The sequence below is a fragment of the Mytilus galloprovincialis genome, chromosome 3 (genome assembly GCF_965363235.1).
Source record: "Mytilus galloprovincialis chromosome 3, xbMytGall1.hap1.1, whole genome shotgun sequence".
NCBI classification, from domain to species: domain Eukaryota; kingdom Metazoa; phylum Mollusca; class Bivalvia; order Mytilida; family Mytilidae; genus Mytilus; species Mytilus galloprovincialis.
The window spans coordinates 107,032,840-107,054,515 of NC_134840.1; the positions used below are offsets into that span (position 1 = coordinate 107,032,840).

Below are 21,676 nucleotides of genomic sequence, written 5' to 3' on the forward strand. Positions count from 1 at the left end.
TTTGAAAAAAAAACAAGCTAATATTAGACAAAAATAAGCAATTTTTTTATCTTGAGGTTACAAGTCTTTTTAAAATGACATATTGTGGTACATGTACTGTCAATTCTATAAAGGGGGCGGGGCCACTGTCAAAAAAACACAATGTATGATTCAACAGAAAGAACAAGACTTTAAATATTGCCCTATTAAATGGTATTACATTCTCCCATGTTATATAAAACCAAGTGTGACAACTTTAAATCATACAACTATCAACAATTACACATAGTATCAACTACATTTGTACTTCATTAGAACTTAACAGACAATATTCAATACAGCAGAAAGGAACACACAGAAAACTAAATTATAATCAGCTACCGAAACATAATTTTATATAACATGTATGCAATATAATTTGTTTACAAACTCCTAAATCTATGTCTAATTTTTGTTATAAATTCTCATGACATGAATCTACTTGCAGGACGCGTTAGCAACAAGCATCCCTCTGTTTTTAAATGTTGCACCAAATTGTGTCCAATCTGTCTTCAAGCAAATTATCAAATTCCATATTATTTTGATTTGAAAGTTGTCAATTTTAACAATATCTTTTTGCTTTAGTTGTTCAAAAACAACTTTGATTGTGTTCAAGCGGAAACACCTCAATGTATGTAAGTCACCTTAAGAGTTTTTGTACCCCTGATTCAAAGAATTCATTTTGATGACATTTTTAATGTCCAAGACTAGATGGCGTTAGGATTCCAAATGTTTTAATTCTAAGTAAGATAATGATCACTTGTTTGGAATGCATCAAAATATAAAAAGATACAAACTGTGGATGTTGAGAATTTTATTTTTAGAGTTATCTGAAGTGATGACCTTAATAACCTGAATAAACTTACAAAGTTCTATAAAATCTAAATATCTTAAAATAGCACTGAACATTCTGCTTATTGCCACGATGTTGGATTTCTTTTCAAAGTTTCATCTCTTTTCCAAAATCTGTTTATGTGGTTGTATATGAGCGTGAAAATGATACAAGACTAGAAAAAAGACGAAACAAAAATGGTAAAATACAAAACAAATAGTATCTAATATTGAAGTAACAATTTTTAAACATTTCTAAATAATGAACTAAAACAAAAAGAATACAATATTTAGCATTGTCATATTTCTATAACCATTTTGAGAATATTTTGCTTCTTTTCCCATCATATCAGATAATTCAGTCTAACATAAACTGTAATACTGTATATGATATGACAAAGTTTCCATTCATGCAGAATATGATCAAATATTTGAAAGGACAAAAGGTGGTAATGATTAATAACATACATACATTATGCAGACTCATACAGTATCTGCTTGTCATCTGATCTGCCAATAATAGGTTATACCACAAAGCTAAGTAACATATCTACATAGTAATTGTTTACGAATAAAAGAATCATAACTACAAAAAAATCAAATACAAAATAAAAGCCTATTCTGTTTGTCTGCTTAATCGGTTAATACTCAATGTGTCAATCAGTTTTATTCTGTGTAAATATCAGAATCATTAATAATATAGGTATAAACTGGAAGATTACACTTCTCCTGACAATAAACATCTAAAAGGTCCATGTCAATAGACAGCATATACTGTTTTACTATATCAAATTTGAAATAAATTAGCGTACCAATTATTCAATCCTTAAAAAGGGAAAATGTCAGCACTATGAAGTCAATCAGTATAAAACGGACCAAGCATTTAATGCTATATCTAAATATCTCAAATAAATAAGTGGTATTCACTGAGCGTAAGCATGATTTCAAATTTTTCAAAGCTGCTATTTCAATATATCGTGGAACAAAAATTAATACAAAGTTTATATAAATATATGGACCATAGGTAAAAAATAATTAGCTGACCCAATCAATTAGCCGAAATTATATTTTGGTAGTTTCGTTCAGTCCAATATATATGTTTAATTGAAAAATAATTTTCCTTTCCTAATACTTTAAACAGATGTGCCCTATTAATTTTTAATTATAAAACTTTTTTACCCTGGAATTCTAATGATATCAAGGTAAACAGTATAGCGCAAAACTTACAGGTCACAAAACAGTTTCTGAAGTAATTATTATGTTATTGGTTTCTAATTAGATGGTATTTGAGAAAATCTTCCCACTTAAATTAAACAAAAATTATTTTTTTCTTTGACATTGAGCAAATAATTTTACAAAATATATTTAATATATTTTATAGTTAACAGTAGATGCAATGTGTGTCAAATTGTTTAAATTTTATTCAATGCTGCTAGAACATTATATTTATATGAACGTCCTATATGAGCACTATATATCATGTTATAAATTTTTGTTTTATTCATAACATCGCAGAAAAAAACGGAAGCATTGAAAACAATCAAACACTACACAATATTATAAATCATAAAAATGTAGACAACAAATAAAAGAACAAGCATGTTCACACAAACAATGTGAACATGTTATTGTGGATTCATTATTATTCGTTGGGTACCAATTTTCATTGGAACAGATGAACCACGAACTTGAATGTTCAACAAATGAATTTTCAAAAGAATTTTCTATGAGTCTTGTACGCAGAAATTGGGAAAACCATGAAAATGCAATTTTTCGTGAATCCACGAAAATTGATACACACGAAAATAAGTTAATCCACAATAACTGAGGTCAATCATTTCATCACAGTATTATTTCTGGTTATTAATGTGTATTTATATGAACTAACTTAGCACTAAAATAAATGTAGTCGGGTCACAAAATAGTCAATTATGTTTATTTATTCTGGAAAAGTTTAAATAAAGTAACCTGAATTTGAATAACACCACATCTGATTGATTTTTAGTTCTTAAATCACTACCTGAAGGACTTGAACATTCACTTTACAGAAGTGCTTTTAAATATTTATAGTTAATTATATTTACTATTTTTGTGAAAAAAGATAAAAAAAAAAGTTGGAAACTGACTTCTGAACATCCATCCCTAAAGACTAATTTAAAAGAACAAAACCAAAATATCATAATGGAAATCTCCAATTGGCAAATTAATGTTTTCTCCCTTTTAAAAAGGTTTTATTTTTATATTTTGAGCAATTTTGTTAGTTAGTAAATGTGGGGCAAACCTGGAGAATTAAGATCAAATCTGGTGTGGCATATTCAGTATTCGTTACTTATACATAATGCAATTTCATGAAAACTTATAATAGAGGAAAAGAAATAACCTTTCCGAGAGCTAACTGACTGATCTACAATGAAAACTTTTCTACAAATATTTTGATACTGCCATTCGCAAGGAATAACAAAAATCGTCCAATCTTATCCCTTTGATTGATAACAACTGTTTTCTGTAAACAGAGGCTGTACTGTCCCACTCATAGGAATATTTCATTTTAAAAAGCAAATATAACATCATAGAATATATATATATAATTATAGATTTAACAAAACAACTGAACAGGTGCTCAGTGGCCATTTTCTGCCACATGTTTTGAGCCATACATCTGCTCCTTATTGATTTGGAATCTAACAGTTTTGTTTTTATATAAAATTCTGCCAAACAAAACTATCGCCAATCATCTTCTACTGTTGCTGAACCGTCTTCTTCCTAAAAGAAACATAAAGATAATGTTAAAAGATGTCATCATGTAAGTTATCATAAAATCAAGTAAAAGGAGGAAAATACCATGACAAACATTAGTTAGCAAATCAAGACTGAAAGAAACCGTCCCTTCAACCCCCAAATTAATTCAACAAGGGTCCTTTACAGAGCTCCATGAAGTATTTGATTTCAAATGATATCATTTTAACTACAGTCCACAGCTATATCTTATTTTGTGAGTATTCTAAGACTTGCACAATGTCACATTTCTGTATTAAATATTTGAAAATCAGCCATGATAATACGACTGAGGAACAGGTTTATAATCAATCAGTCTTAATGCATCACACTGTAAAACTTGTTTACATGAAGTATACAACAAATTTCAGAAAGTTCCAGAGAAAGGTGTGACGAATCTTTTATATATATGACCATTATGTGAAAAATTCAGTAAACAGGAAATTATGAGCAATCAATCTGAAAACCATCACATGGTTGAACATATTCACATAAAGATTGACAACAAATTCCCATAACTCTTATGCGATGGATTTCTTAAGACAGACAGAGATAAAACGGCATACGGTTATGGGGTATAAAAAAATCTATAAAGGTTTGACCCTTCAACCCTAAACTGCATTTTAATTTAAGAATAAAATAAGAGAAAATCAACATATAATAGATTCTGTCTTTTTATCATGGAAATCTTTAAGAATGTTATTAATGCCTGAACAAATCTGAACTATATAATGACACTGTAACAGTGGAATGTCGTTGTTGTATTGTCTTGTTTCTCCAACACTTTATCGCAGGCTATGCAAAAAGTGTCAATTGGTTTGCCAAAAGACCAAATTTTCAAAAGACGCCTATAATTTCTTTAAATACAGTGTTGGACACAGCCAGTCGCCTGGTCGCCAAATAGATCCTAGATTGGGCGATTAGAAATTGTCAAAAGATGGATAGTAACTGGCCCAAAAATAAATCATTGGGCGAGTGTATTATCATTCTCAAAATCGTAGTTCACTCCTATAATAAACCACCCCAACCTCGGAACACCCATTTTCAGAAATCCTCTGGTCACATCGTTTAAACGTGCAAGTGCATTAAAATATCAATATGGCGTATACAAACGCATCGTAACAATGTGCTTGTTAATAGTGGGTCAAAAATAGTTTTACTGACAATGATGGTTGCTAAACTATTGGTGTTTTATATAGGCTAGTGACAGTCATTGTCAGTAAAACCTCGTTTGACCCACTTAACCAAACAAGGGCAAAGGGAATTATGAAAAGAACTCCGGCATACACCGATACATTCAAGAAGCCGTCAAAATATTTTTCAAACGAGTGTGGATAGTTAAACCCCCCCCAAGGACAGAAACAAGTGCATGTGGCAGTGACATAAGAAAATAATTCGTTTATAAAATGTCTTTTTTTTTTTGTTTTGCATTGACACTTTGGAGACACCTGTTGAAATGACTGACCGAATTGAATATCGCGGAAATTTCCCGTGCTATTTTTAGATCAATTCGCAGAAACTTGTTTAATTCTAAACGCAACAGAAATATTTCCTCAGTGATAACACGAAATCAATATACAACTGAAACGACAATGGAGCTTCGCCTCTCTCTACTCTTTCATGGAATGAGAAGTCACTTCTTCCTCTCCAAAATCCTAGATAAGGCACTGAACAGTGATGATGAATTCAGTGACGATGAAGACTACGGGAATGATTTTTTTTAGGGTTATCATCAGGAAGATTTGATTGAGGAATTGAGAACATCTACCGTATTAATATTGCTTTTTTTGTCATTTTTTTATGGCTCAACACGTAAAAAAATTTAAGTAAAATAATTGGGCTACCAATATGCATTTTGCGCCTGTGAATTAATTTTTACAGCTCGCCCAAAAAAAAAAAATTTCGGGCCAGCCTTCCGCCGGCCTGACTGTCCTACACTGTTAATATAAACCATTTGTTAATGAAAGGAAACATGTGATGTTAAGAAAGATTCAAATAAACCAGCTGACAACATAGATATAATCATATATAGAAAAAAACATCAGAATAAAAGCTAAATCTAATGAGTAAAGGAGGAGTGTACATTTTGGTTAGATACAAATGACCAATCAAAACTCACTGCAGAAAGACTAACCTAGTAACAAAGGGTAAACTCAGTATTTTCTCAATAACTGTTTATAGAAGGGTTCATCAGTGCTAGTTTCTTGCTGAAATTAAAGGCAACTTAGAAAATTTCAAAAATTCATATTGAAAAATGTCAAATATCTGGACAATTAGACCATCCTTCAGACATTTCTTTAAATTCTTCTATTAATGTAGAAATGTAAAATATTTTTTGTATATTTGAAGATTGCATTAGATTATCATATAAACTGTCAACAGTCCCCTAATAAGATTTATTTTTTTAATGCACAGAACTACATCCCTTGCATATAAATCCATTTCATCATTTGGACCCAGGATTATTAAAACCATCTCCACAATTTCAAGGAGGATTGAAAAAAGAGGCTATCAGAAATTTCAACAATTCCAGATTTCTCTTACTTTAAAGGATCATATTGGGTATTCTGAGTGACTATTCTCTAATAAACAAATACACTCATGTACATGTATACAACATGAAAATGGTTATTGAAATTGTATGGATCAGTCAATTCTAAGTACCAAAACCTTGGTAGGATAATATACTATGGAATAAGCAAAATAAATGTCTTGGTGTCATATTAACTACATACACAGGATAAAAAGCAAATGACACTCAGATCTGACAACATATTAATGTTATAATGCTAATGCATCCAGCTCCTATTACCCTATATTAAGCAAATACATCCCACTTCTGGTACCACTTTTCCCAAATTAAATGATCTAGGACAAAGAGGATTAAGTATCTGAAAAACTACTTAAATTGTCAGTTTATTTAAAACATTATGGAATTATTGCATAGTTTAGTGGTCATAGGTAAACATTTGTAGGAGTTAATTGTTACAAACACAAATCATGCTACTGAAAGCTTTCAATATAGTTCCTGTACTTACTTCTGCTGTTTTCTTTGGTCGCAGTCGATTAAGTATACTTTCAACTGTATTTTTTCTGCAAGACAATGAACAGATATATATACTATTCTTGTTTTATATTTCTATTCTACAACCCTATGTCCCTATCAACTATACTTTTATTTTAATTTCCTGTCAATTAAGATATTACTTTTAAGAAAGAGCAATAATTAATGTGCATAATAATCATTTCATGTATTTTCATTTGTTGAATTTTTTAAGCATGGTTTCCAAATGGTGAAGTTGAAAGCATCTCTTTGTAAATTTTACCGACTCCATCAGAAGTTGGTTGACTTTTGTGGAATATCCTTTTCACGAATGTGACCTACTAAATTACACTTCACCAGTTTTGTAATAACATGAGCAATACAATGGCTGTCACATGTGGATCAGGATTTGCTTACCCTTACGGAGTATCTGAGATCACCCCCAGTTTTTGTTGGGGTTCATGTTGTTATAGTCTTTAGTTTTTTAGTTTGTGTTTTGTGTACTATATTTGTCTGTGTTTTTTTCAGCCATGGTGTTGCATATTCTCATCTGATGTATATTATTATTTATATTTCTTGGCAATATTTCTCAGTTCCTAAAAATTGTTTAAGATTTCACAAGGAGTATGTTAATGGCTATTTATTCAAGATGCAAATAAACTATGCAGTTTTTTTCTAGATATTTTGGTAAAAAGGACAGTGGCCATTTTCAGGGAAATTTTTAATGTTTTATGTGACTTTCAATGAAATTGGGAAACAACAAATGTGAGTTTTAGTTCATTAAAAATCATCTTTTATTGTGGAAATAAAGTAAGAAAATTCCAGATTTTTACTGGCCCTTCAAAATTGAGAAGGAATTACCTCTTGGGTTGGTAGTCATGTGTTTTACACTACAAAAACATCCGATATCAACATGTTTTTTAATGATTAAGAAAATTAATCTTCATTTCATTGGATTTTGACATGAAAAATTTGTGAACCAAAAATATTTTTAGAGTTTCTTCATTGTTTTCAGGTTTTCAATTCTAGCTGTAACTTGTGTCCTGTCTGGTATTATCATTTCTTTTAATGAATTTGATTGACAAACCAGGAATTACCCTTATCTGCTCCTGGAATCAGATCCAGTATAGTTATACATGTAGTCTTCATTTCTGATTTCAGCAGCCATTGTTTTTCAATTTTTTTTTGGGTCAGTCAGATACGTTTAAACTCCAATGTACACATTAATAAATAAATTTGGTGTATTTACTGTCCTTTGATTGGTTAAAATTATTAGTTTTATTTTCAATGTTGTCAATTTTGATGGCGACACTCCCACTCTAACGTTGTGTATTCATACGCCAACATGTGTGTACGTATATAAATAATATAAAATGTTCCTTGAGCCTTATTTTTCATAGAAATTTATTTATAATGAATGGCAATAATTTATTTTGATTTTATTGAAACATAAAACTAATTTTTGACTCTTCACATTTTACATAATCCGCTTCGCGGATTATTCAATGTGAAGAGTCAAAAATTAGTTTTATGGTTCAATAAATTCAAAATAGATAATAGCCATTCATTAATTGTGGTGATTTTAGGCATAAAGCTAGCAATTGAACAAAATGAACATTGCTGTCATGAATATAAACTGAGGTTTTTGGCATTGGGAAAGGGTCTATAAGCTGGACCCAGTGGAATGCTAGAACAAGAGGCTGTCACAACGACAGCAAACCGGATTTATTAACATTTATTTGTGTCCTGGCAATATCACAAGAACCATTACTGATGAATGGTGAAAGTGAAAATCGTCAATATCAAATTTGACCTCCATTTTGTCATCAGTATCAACATATTAAAATTTGAAAAGCTTAGATTGAAAGGTTCATGAGTAAATACAACAACGTGAATGGAAACGCCATTTTATGATCTTTCAAGAACCATAACTCCTGAACGTAAAAGTCAAAATCGTCATTATTGAACTTGACCTCTATTTTGTCATCAGTAACATCATATTAAAATTTCAAAAGCTTTGGTTCAATGGTTCATGAGAAAATGCACGGACATGACGGGAAACACCATTTTTCAATCTTTCAAGAACCATAACTCCTGAACGGTAAAAGTCAAAATCGTCATTATTGAACTTGACCTCCATTTTGTCATCAGTAACATCATATTAAAATTTCGGAAGCTTTGGTAGAACAGTTCATGCATAAATGCACGGACACGACTGGAAACTCCATTTTTCAATCTTTCAAGAACCACAACTCCTGAACGGTAAAAGTCAAAATCGTCATTATTGAACTTGACCTCCATTTCGTCATCAGTAACAACATATTAAAATTTGGGAAGCTTTGGTAGAACAGTTCATGCGTAAATGCACAAACACGACTGGAAACTCCATTTTTCAATCTTTTAAGAACCATTACTCCTGAACGGTAAAAGTCAAAATTGCCATTATTGAACTTGACCTTCGTATAGTTGTCAGTAATAACATATTAAAATTTTAAAAGCTTTGGGTGAACGGTTCATGAGTTAATGCACGGACAACATTTGATTGCCGCCCGCCCGCCATACATCCCTAAATCAATAACCGACATTTTTGTCACAAAAATCCGGTTAAAAACCGTGCAATGACAAATGAGCCTTACTTTGAACTTAATCCCCCTCCAGGTGGAAGACCATCAATATCTTCACTTATTGTATGCATTACATATGGTAAATCTACGTCTCGCACATCAACATCAGCTAAAATTTCTGTAAATAGATGACATAAAAAAAATTAGGAAGATATAAAATCAAAATGAGTGTTTCAAATGCAGCCAATTTGACACCTTTCAGCAGTAATCAGTAAGTCTCTTTTTTCGCTTAGTAGATTTTTTTCTTAAAGATGAGAAAAATTTTAGCAACAAAATCAAATTATAAGTCATTATTTATGCCTTATTTTCCTGACAATTTCCTTCAGTCTTTCTATTTCTAGAGTGATTTATATTGTTGTTAGTTGTTAAACCTAGTCTTTTCTCTGTGTAGTCATGAAATATTTGAAGATAAAAAGTTACATACAATAAATAATATAATTCAAAATTCATTTGACATTTGACAAGCAGTTAAAGCTCAAACTTAAATAAGTCTGTTCCTGTTATTACTTCTGAACATCAAATGATTTTGTGTATTACAATATATTTTTAACTTATTCCTGTATTTCTAATTTTTCATTGTTTCAATGTTTCAATGGTAAAATTGATGCTTTTAATATCATGAAAATACATCTTTCAACAGTTTTGTTTATTTATATATATGGAGATAATGATTAAATAATAACTTGCAAAATAAAACAAGACCCATGCATATTTGTAACATGTTGGATCGATCGCATGGTTTCATATCTCTAGCTTGCTTTTTGTAACTTTTAGCATTCATCTTATTTTTTGTTATTCAGAGAATTTGGTGTGAATGCGATTTCTTTTTTATATTGTTTTTCTTTAAAATACGAGTAGAATTAGAATTATTTCCTAATAAGATGTTTTAGTTTTTTATGTTCTTGGTTTGCAATCTCATTAACGTATACTCCAAATCACATTTATTCATATACAAGAAGAATTTTCAATTGTTTTTTTCTTCAATGGTACTTATTCATGTTGTTATCATTACAAAATAATGAACATTTTCTCTCTCTCTCTATATATATATATATATTTGCCAATTGGTGTCACGATATCTCAGTAGCATGGGTTTGAATCGCAACCGAGGGAAGAACAAAAAATTTGCGAAAGCAAATTTACAGATCTAACATTGTTGGGTTGATGTTTAGACGAGTTGTACATGTACATGTATCTATATTATATAAATAAAGGATATATATTAAAGTTTCCCATTTAATCAATGATGCCTATTCTCCTTGCCTTTAATTTTTGCCTCTATTCTTTCATCTAATTCCTGTTCCTTTTTCATAGCATCATCAGAAACTTTAGGCGATCCTGTCAAAGCAATTATCACAATACTCATGTTATCCCTGCTGCCCTGAAATAATCAACAACAAAAAAATACAGATTTTAGGCAAAAGAAATATGGTTCATTTATATACATGTTTAGACATAAATAAGAGTTTTAACTTAAATAAAATGAGGTAATGTATGAACTAGCAGAATTTTTTTTTGTCTTAAGACTACATGTAATTAATTTTATGGTGTAAAATTATTTAAAATAATTATCCTTTTAAATTGTAACATGTGGTATCGATACATACAGATGTATTTTTGCACCTCATGTTTGTGGAATGACATCTTTACTGCAAGTTTATCATGTTTATTGTTTTCTGTTGAATATTCAATTAATATTAAGATCTATTTTGTTACATCTTGTGATCAATTTATTTGGCAATCGCCAATGGCAGTCAGCAGAGTTTAAGAACATCAGTTGCTGGACCTGTTAGTCAAATACGTTTTGTTAAAATATACTTTTTCACTTTTTTTGGTCTTTTGGGAAATGTTGTTTGTACTGTTTTTATACAATTCTAGCTACAATAGAATTTGTTTTGCATGCACACGTATAAAAATTGCGGTTTTTATCCAACGCAATCATAGTTTGAAGGTAGTTTTCAATTCAGACTTGTTTATCAAATATATACATTTATATATATACCATGTACACATATGTACATCATGTACATGTGTATATAATATGCTGATATATGCATGTGTCTACCCTGTCTACATGTGCATCTGTAAATATATATTCAAAATACTTGAGAATCAACATTTCTCAGCTGAATTTTATGTAGTGTGTTGATATACATGTACATATATACAAGTAGATATATCTAAACATGGATTTGTTCCTGGTTTATATCATGATCATATTTCATATATTTGAACAGAAACAAACAAATGATAACTATAGCTTATCAACAAATTATGCTTAAAATGTTCCTTCTTATTTTTTTTGGCTGATGGGAAAACAAGTTAAAGATATTTGTAATGTACAAATATCTAATAATTTCCTTAAAACTATATGATATTATCATTGATTAGTTTGTTTAAATCTGTAAACACTTTTAGAACACCCACACATTTACGCTAGTTAACACACAGGGTATGACTCATATACATTTAACAATTTAACAAGTATTGAATCATACATGTATTCAATTCAATACAATTATTTTGTTCTTCCTAAAAAAAAAAAACATTCTTAAAAAGTTAAGATTTTAATTTTTATAAAATTACAATGTTTTTTTATATATTGCCATTAAATCTTTGAATCTTTATATAATTTAACTAACTTTACAGACTGGGTGTACATATCAAATCATTTAAAGACCTACAAAATAATTATATTTACAAATAAATTTGCATTTGTACATTTTTGTACATGTACATGGTCCTTTATTTTTGTACACAACCCTGCAGACATTATCACAAGGACAGTACAAGCACTGGCAGATCCAGAAAATTTTCGTAAGTGGGGGCCCACTGACTGCCTAAGAGGGGGCCTGCTCGGGTTATGCTTCAGTGATTTCCTATAAACATTGTAAGCAACCATTTTTTCCCAGAGCCTCCCTCTTAATCTGCCTTTGACAAATAGGCTCAACCAAACAGAGCTGTTGTAAAATGTTCAACCTGAAAATGCTTCGTCTGCTATTCTGATCATGATCGATTTCTACTTTAAAAATCTGAGGATTATTTTTTACTACATTTATCATAGTGAAATTCATTTAAGTAACATTAAAATAATCAAATGAAAATGAGGTCAAGGTCAGAAGATAAAAATATGTACATAACAATGATTCCATACATTTGTACTTGTACATCAAATACAGTTGAACATTTAAACAATGTAGTTATCTGAGAAATAACCACTGAAACCTAATGTTATTCACTGATCAATGAAACAAGGTCACGGCCAAGTAAACCCCAGTCTAACAGACATGTTTACTTTGCAATGATTTTAAATATACAATGAACAAATATAGTTGGTCTAGAGAATTACTTATAATCAGTGATAAGTTGTGAAAATATAAGATTTTTTTTTTAAAAGAATTTGCTTCACCGTGAAGATTAGGTCAAGGACAACGACATACATGTACATGCATGACAGAAGGTAAGTTCAGAGCATTAGGCATGTGTATACAAGGCCAAAAAAAAAATATGTCTGTTTCCTGCTGCCAAGGCAAAAAAATCAGGGTCGGTAGGTCGGGATTTTTTTTTTTTTTTTTTTTTTTTTTTTTTTTTATTATTTTTGCACTCCCTGTCAGATTTGCAGATGGTTAAATGTCATGTTTGGTTAGGGTCCTGTACCCTAAAATCATTTAATCTCTTTAAAGAAGCTTTAATTGAATAATCCTCCCAGTGCCGACATTTTTTAAACCTAATTGTAGCACATTTGTGCTGGGAGCAGCCATTTTGATTGTTTGGGTAAAGTAAAATACGGATCTGGATTGGACCGGAAACGATTTTTTTCTGGAATTGAATAAAAAGATCTAGGGTCGGGGGCTTTGAGTCAGGGTCGGTCGGGAAACAGGAAACAGACATATATTTTTTTTTGGCCCAATATATGAAGTATCCAGGTCTTGTACTTTTACAGAAATTATGCAATGTATAAAGCTTTAAATAGTTTTAATATACATGTATTATCATTATGTATGTAATCATTGCGGAGAGTTGTGTCATTGGCAATCATACCACATCATCTTTGTTGTAATCATTGCGAAACAAGCTTCCCTACATACATTTGACATACTGTACATGTATGAATTGCATCCTTTTTGAAATTGTGTTAAAAGTCCTTCATTCCTCAACATTTAAAACACACAATTATTAAAACTCTGAGTTGATACCATACCTTGTATAAGCAAGTATCCACTACTTGATTGCAAATCAGCTCAAGACTACTGGTCAGTCGCATTCTACTTCTGACAAAGTCACAGAGTTCATCATTAGACATAACATCCCATATCCCATCACAGGCTAGCACTATGAATTCATCTTCTTGTTGGTTTCTATCTTCCATAAATATTTCTGGTTCTGGTGAGACCAGTTGTTCGCAAGGTCCCATACCTTGTACATTTTTATATTCAAAATCCCCGAGAGCTCTTGATACGGCAAGCGAACCGTTGACTCTCTGAATCATTACACTCCCTCCCGCTTTTTGAATTCTTTCTTTTTCAGTGGGATTCACAGGTTTATGATCCTGTGTTGAAAATACACATTTACCTGCGCGTGAGAGTACAGCCCTAGAGTCCCCACAATTTCCAAAGAAAATGTGATTTGGCGATACAATTGTACAAACTGCTGTGGAACCACTCTTATCCTCGCCACTTGCCATTTCTGGCATTGACCTCATCTTTTCATCTAATTTTAGAAAACCTGTTTTCACACCTTTAATAACATCCTCAAAAGACGGCTGAATTTCAGTTCCTTCTTTCATTTCAATTTTACCTCTAAAATCTTCATTAGTTATGATATGATCAAGTAATTGTTCGGCACAATGTGCTGAAACACGAGCACCAGCATGGCCATCAAAGACAGCAAAAAATGACCAATCTTTTAATCCATTCGGCAATCCTATGACTGCGGTGTGGGCATCTTCCATTTCCACTCTCCATCCCTGCATACTGCTGAGACCAAATCTAAGCCCATTTCCAACTCCACCCTCATTATGCTTCTCAGTTTTTGGTTTGTCAAGAAAGGCTCCCATTGTTAGCTGCAGAAAATTAAGTAAATTGTCATTATCAGATGTTATAAGAATGGTAAATGAGAATTTATTCTTTTAAATTTATAAATAGTTAATACAGTTACAGGGTTTCACCATATGAAATGTGGTTGAGAATGTAAATGTTATTTTTCGCTACGTCAAACTGTGAAGTAATAAGGAAAAGATGCATATTTGACTGATTTATACAATTAGGAATTAATTTTCAAGACTTTCCACTATTCAAGCTTTTTTAAACAATGAACAATATCATTTTTTTTTTTCTTGAATAGAATAATATTTGAAAAAATTTCAGTAAAAAAACCAAAAAACATATTCAACAATAATTAAGGAGGTTTATACAGTTTAAAGGAATAACAAATTTATGTACATGTAATCCCAAATCAAGATCAATTGAAACAAATTATGGCGGCGGTCAGGACAGTGAAAGGAAATAAAAATGCTTTATTACTGTCAACTTTAAAAGATCATAACATACATGTACACTATGTACAGCTAAGACATCAATATTTTATTGATCACAACAGAACCATGAGGGTTGTTAAGTTGGTGCCTTAACACTGCTAAGTCTTGGTTGATGAAGCCATGAAGCGTGAAGACTGGGTCAGCACTTGATATTTGCAGCTCTTATTACATATTTGAGCAAAATTCAGGGGAAATTGCAAGTCAACTCACACACTTTTTCTGGAGTGATTTCTTAGGCATAAAATATTTGATGGTTATCTCAGCTGGTTATCTATCAAACATAGGGTTGAACGGGAAAAATACCTCTCTTTTCATCCTTTTTTTTTTATAGTTAGTTCTTCTTATGTACTATTACACCACTGTCCCAGGTTACAAAAAATATATGTGACGGTTGGCGCTATCAAACTAGTTGTTTAATTATGTCACATTCTGTATGTGCTATTCCTGTCCTAAGTCAGGAGCCTGTATTCAGTGGTTGTTGTTTGTTTGATTGCTTGCTGTTTAATATCTTATTTGTGTGTTTTGTACATAGATCAGTATGCAAGTTTTCTCTCTTGAATTGTATTATATTAGTACATAATTTCCAGGCCTTTAATAGCCGACTATATATATATATGTAGTATGGATTTTTCTCATTGTTGATGGACTGTTCTTTGGCTTATACATTTGTTAACAACTACATCATTTAGTCTCTGGCAAAAAAGGTTGTCTCATTGGCGATTAAAACACATCTTCATCATTATTGTTGTTCCCTAAGGCTAGTTTGCCTTCAAACTTTTCCAACCATGAGCCTATATCCGCTACCAACCAAGAATATGAAAATAATGACAGACCTACTCCCTCATAAATGTATATATTCAAATAAGAATAAAATTAAGAAACTTTGTATATTCTAATACAAGAACATATAATTTATTACAAATTCATGGTTTTACTTCTTCGTAAATATTTATTGGTTCTTATTGTTTTTACTAAGACTTTTAACCGAACATTCATAGATTCTTATTAATTCAGGGGAAAAAAATAAGAATCTGTTAAGAATCTGGAAAACAGTACCTTTTGATGTTACATTTTCAAAGCCCATGTGGTGTACAGAGAATGAAGGTCAAAAACAAAAGTAGAGTATTGTTGACCACAATAAATAACATTTATAGTTAAAAATGATTTATGTTCCTTACTTACTGAACAGTTTACACAAAAAAAAAAAAAAATCAGAGAAGATATGAAGTTCATGACAACGCTATTCATGCCATTGGAATACGTGAAATAGTCGAGAAAAAAGGGGGTCATTTGTTTACAAATGTACGTAGTTTAATACGCAAAATGAATCGACCAAGATATTTAATAAATTAAGATTATTATAGAAATTAAATGAAATATTTCATCTATCATCTACATGTATTCCAGAACAGAGAATTCTTTAGTTGTCTTTAAAAGATATGTAAAAAAATCTTGTACATAGGGCATGAAGATTCCCATTTTGCAAATGATTTTTTTTTTAATGAAATTTGATTGAAGTCAACAACAAAGATAAGAAAAATATAACTTTTCCCCAGGCATCTAAATCACCTCCAGGTATGCTCAGAATGCAGGATTTTGAGTCTAAAATTTCAAATTTCAGGTGGCTACTGGCCTTCATAAGTTAATTTTTACCCCTGTAACTATTGTACGCTACATTTGTATCTCTGGTGGTCAAGTGCTTATAGCATACATGTACGATTGGCAGCTAAAATATTTTATCCTGCAATTAGCCATCTATAGTACAAATAACACTTTTCAGGTATACAAATAAATTTACTTGTACAAATAAATTCTCCTGTTACCCCACTTCCAAGTTGAGCAAGCGGTAATATGACTATTTATGTTTCCAAACCAGTTAATTTTTGGGTCATCTTTGCGATCCGCGTTTCAACGATGTCGATTTCTTTGAGAAATTACAGACAATGATTTTGATTTTAATAACTAAAGTTTCAAGTGTTGGGAGTAATTTCAGGATAAAAACAATATATGTACATTGTTGGAAAATATAAAATTTATTTGTACTCGAGAAAAGCTCGGTCCTGTTTCTAAAGCTCATACAAATAAATTTTATATTTTCCCACATCATACATAATGACATATATTGTATACATAGAACACATGGTCTCAAATGTTGTTTATTTGTACAAGCCTACAATAGGTAAACATTAATCATGCATTGCTTCCTGGTTTCTGTCATCAGCAACTAATTAAATTTCAATGTTCAAGTTCAAATTAAATGTTTTTATTGTTATACATGTATAGCATCTGTTAAAAACTGTTCTTTCATAATTTTTGGGAAATGAGTTCAGCAGTGTGGTTATTTTATTTGAAAAGCATCGACCAAGGATAAAACATGAAGGGGCTTCATAAAATCAATGTTTTTACAACCCAATTCTTATATGCTTATAAATTACATTAATATACTAAAATTTAAATCAACATATGAAATCTACTGGTTTGTATTGTTGTGAGTGGGTCTCATTAGGGTCTAAGCGTGACGCGGGATTGCTGATTTTTTTGTAAGTGTGACACGTGAAAGTCAAATTATTGTGTCGTGAAAACCGGAAATGAGGTCTGGCGGGATCCGGGAAATGACAAAAAATAAGAATTGCTTACGTACATAGTGTAAGCGGGATACAGGAATCTGACAAAACAGTAAGCGGGATCTGGGATCGAAGCCCCCCAATGAGACCCCCTTGTGACAGGAAGCATGTGCAGTCAAAACAAGTTGGAATTTTATAGAAAAGTAAAATATAATATTGGATACTTAAGTGTTGTGAGCCAATCAAATCGTTGATTCGTATGAAACAAACATGTTTGAATTGATTTACATTTGTGACTTCAGGGCTTTATATCCTATAATAGCGGACTGTAGCTTTGATTATCCAATTGTTGAACACAGTATAGTGACCTACACTGTTAAATTCTGTGTCATTTCGTCTCTTGTAAAGAATTGTCTCATTGACAATCATACCTGACGGCATCTTCTTTTTTTGATGTACCTTAACGTAATTGTATAGATATTGCCTTTATTTAATTGTAAGCGGTCTTTGGCAGAGTACAAACCATAACTACATGTACCTTTTGAACACCACTCTGTTGATCCAAAATGCGCAAGACACACACAAGGGCGGATTCAGTAGGGAATTTAATGTACAAAATTTTATGACTATATATATATCACTGCAAGGAATGCATACATTTTCTCAAATGAAAATTAATTGAAAAAAAACCATTGTTCAAATAAGAACTGGGTTTTGCAGATTTGGTGTTGATTAACATTGATTACATTTTCATGTGAGGTTGTCATGTTCGTGTATTACAATAAAACAATTCTCCGCACATGCACGCAGAAAAATTGTTACACTTGTGCATAAAATGGAGGGGACTGAATTTGGCGATTGTAACAAACTCATCAATATTTTGACATGACACTTGCAGCTGATCTCACCTATTATTTCTCATAAACCGAATCTTTTCAGGAATTTCTATTTGTCACGAAACATTCAATGTAAAACACCAACAGCGGTTCCGTAGCATACCAAAATGGGACGCCAAACCAAATGTAACCAGTTTTCTACTCGCACTTTTCTCAAGTGTCAGTGAAGTGTGAGAGTGCATTTATAGGTAACTTTACATTTGCTTGTCGTTATTTTTGTGAAACTAAGAATGATTTGGCACTAAGCATAACGAATTCTCGTGCCAAACCGTTTGCTTTCTCAAGAGACCACTAACAACCAAAGGTCAACATGGCTTCTACCACTAATGGGCATGCGTAATTAGCGAGCACTGCCGATGAATCACCGTCTCGATTAGTCAAAAGCTTCTTTGTCAAATTCGTGTCCTCATCGTTTAAAGCGCTTTGACAACTTGAAGAGAACAAGATATGACGTCACTTACTTATTTTGTAATGCTATTTATAACTAATTTCAAGTTATAATATTCAAAAAATTCAGAAAGAAACATTTCATGAATATTTTTTTTAATTTGATCTAATGAAAACATGGTACGTCAGTTTTTTTTCAGAGAAATTTAAACGATTTACACTTCCAATACGTTTTGGACACAGGGAAAAGGGGGAGGGGAAGTGTTCAACCAGTGTGTTCATCCAGGAACATATGTTAGATACTACTGTTCCCAGGTTCATCCTTTAATTTGGGAACACAAACGTCCGGCTTAAGTGTTTGAAAAAACAAACCAATTCATATAATTCAGACCTGAGAGAGGCTAAAATAAGGCTCTAACAGGGAAATAAACAGGATATATATAGCCTGTATACTAGTTTTAATTGTAAATTGGAAAACGTTTCAAATGAGAAGACTAGCTGCGTTGCCCGTCAGTGCGCAAAGTTTTCGTCGGACCATACAAATTCATACATAAATTCGTTTTCTTATCTGGAAGACTTGAGAAGTCCGCGCGCATAAAAAGTAAATTAAAAAAAATACCCACCAACTCCAAGGAAAATTATAAACGGCCGTAAGCAAATGGCAAAATAAAAAGGTCAAACGCATCAAACAAATGAATAACAAGCAGCATATTCCTGGCTTGGTACAAGCATTTTCTTATGTAGAAAATGGGGATTAAACCTGCTTTAAGTTTTTTAGCTCTAGATAAACCTCTCAATTGTAGGACAGCTAGTCGCAAAAAAATTTCTTATATTCTTATATCATTGATATAACGATGTGTAAACAAAACAGACACTATAGCAGTTAAAAATGTCAAAAATAAGGACACAGCAGTCATCATTGTGTTAAAATCTTAAGCACTATATAAAAACAAGCAAAGGCCAAATAAAATAAAATTTGTGTTTTAATTCAGTCATCTTTGAAAAAAATAAATATTGTTTTTATTTTACATTTGTTTTTATATTGAGTCTATATTGGCGAGAAATTCGGACTTATTAAACAGTGCTATTTCTTAGCTTAAATATATATTATAGGGTATGTAGCCCAGAGAAATATAGGAAACACATTGAAATATTTTTTGATTTGGCCAAATCATTCCAACAAAGATAAACAAAAATGCAAATAAAGACAAAGGCCAAAGCACACGAAAGACAACCCATTTTTTATACACCATATAAGAGCAGAGACATATGTAACTATAAATTATATGTCTCTGATAAGGGTGAAAGTTCAAACCGGCAAGAAAATTTAAAGAAAATGTTTTATTATATAGCATATGTCATTACCCGAAGCACTGGTGCATTGAAGAATTGAATGCTTCTTTTTGTAACTTCATTGGGGTGTAAAAGCGTTGATCGAAGTACATTTTGTATGAAGCGCGGAAGCGGAAGCGACCAGTCACTGGAACCCACTCTTAGGCTGTCATTGTGACTGGAGCATGCCCCCTCTAAGGCAGTCAGTGCTCCCCCCGATTATGAAAATTTCTGGATCGATAACTGCCTACATGTACCACTAAAGAGTTGAAGACCCTCCCCCCCCCCCCCCCATAATTTCCGAACAGTCAAGTTACCAACATAGAAAGACAAAGTCGGTTTTCTAACTATTGACACATCGTGATTTTTTTTTTACCAAACAATTAGTTTACAAAGTTATTTGAAATATGATAGTTTCAATATTCAAGTCAATAACATTAGTTATACTAATCAAAGAAACTATTATTGAAACAAACTGAACCGTGCTTATCTTCTGGGGCACCCCTTCGTTCTCCTAAATGTCATTATAGCCTATGTACGCGAGCAAATCAACGTGGACATGCAGCTACAGGAATGCATTTAAAGACACTGCTCACCCCTAAACCAAACACTGTTTGGAGTAATTAAGATATTACTATGTTAATCTCCAACAGGGATTTAAGTGTCCGTGGATCAACAGCCAATACCCGATAGATATTTCGAGCGCCGCCTCCCTTCAAGTCTGAGGTCAGTGTATATTCTCAATTCAAAAGTTAGCTGTTGTTTTATTAGCTGTTTTGATGTGGTTCGAAATTTTGAAAAAAAAGAGAAGCAAATGATTGATTATTTTTTGGAAACCGATAAATTACAAGAAATGTTTTGTTTCAATTTATATATACTGACAAAGTATTAAAACAAATTTTTATAATGACTGATGAGTCAAATAGTAATTTTCGATTTTATTTCTTCAGGGAAGTTACCTTTATTTCTTATAAACTGAATATCCAGCAAGAAATTTCAAACCCTATACAATGGCTGAAAAAACTGAAAAATGTAAATATTTTTTTATCAGTATTTCAAACTGATATAAATTATTTCAAGGGTAAATTCGAAAGGAAACGATGTCCGGATTTACTTATTACAGAACATCTCTTTCGGAAAAGATTGGGACCGGTGTCCTATATAAAAAAGAAGATGTGGTATGATTACCAATGAGACAACTATCCACAAAAGACCAAAATGACACAGACATTAACAACTATAGGTCACCGTACGGCCTTCAACAATGAGCAAAGCCCATACCGCATAGTCAGCTATACTAGGCCCCGATAAGACAATGTAAAACAATTCAAACGAGAAAACTAACGGCCTTATTTATGTAAAAAAATTGAACCATTCTTCCCCATGCGATTTTTTCCGGGGGAAAACTGGATTGATCGAATTCACCCCCCCCAGGAAAAATTGGCATGACCCAACTTTTCCCCCTCAGCGAGATGGGGGGGGGGGGGAAACCAGGATCAGGCCAATTTCCACCCACATAGCACGAGAAGCTTATTTTCCCCTTGTAATATAACGTCGGCTACGTCAGACTGGTTGTTCTTTGATAAAGAAATAACTACGAACGAATTTTTTTTATATATAAGACAATGCTATAGTTCATATAAAAAAAAAAAGCACGCAGAGAAAAAACA

At 31.9% G+C, this 21,676-nt stretch overlaps 1 protein-coding gene across 2 annotated transcripts; it reads right to left on the bottom strand.

Annotated features, from left to right (window-relative positions):
• LOC143069725 (protein phosphatase 1B-like) lies at positions 1-18,626 on the bottom strand. 2 transcript variants are annotated; one of them, XM_076244495.1, is made up of 7 exons: positions 18,300-18,626; positions 13,493-14,353; positions 10,555-10,672; positions 9,304-9,409; positions 6,663-6,717; positions 5,759-5,831; positions 1-3,612 (listed from the first exon to the last, which is right to left on the bottom strand). In XM_076244495.1, exons 2-6 carry the CDS (start codon positions 14,345-14,347, stop codon positions 5,778-5,780), a joined length of 1,188 nt encoding a protein of 395 aa, XP_076100610.1. In that variant the 5' UTR covers positions 14,348-14,353; positions 18,300-18,626; the 3' UTR covers positions 1-3,612; positions 5,759-5,777. The 2 variants fall into 2 exon arrangements, with proteins under 2 accessions (XP_076100610.1, XP_076100611.1); XM_076244496.1 differs by lacking the exon at positions 5,759-5,831.
• Positions 18,627-21,676: the final 3,050 nt, after the last annotated feature.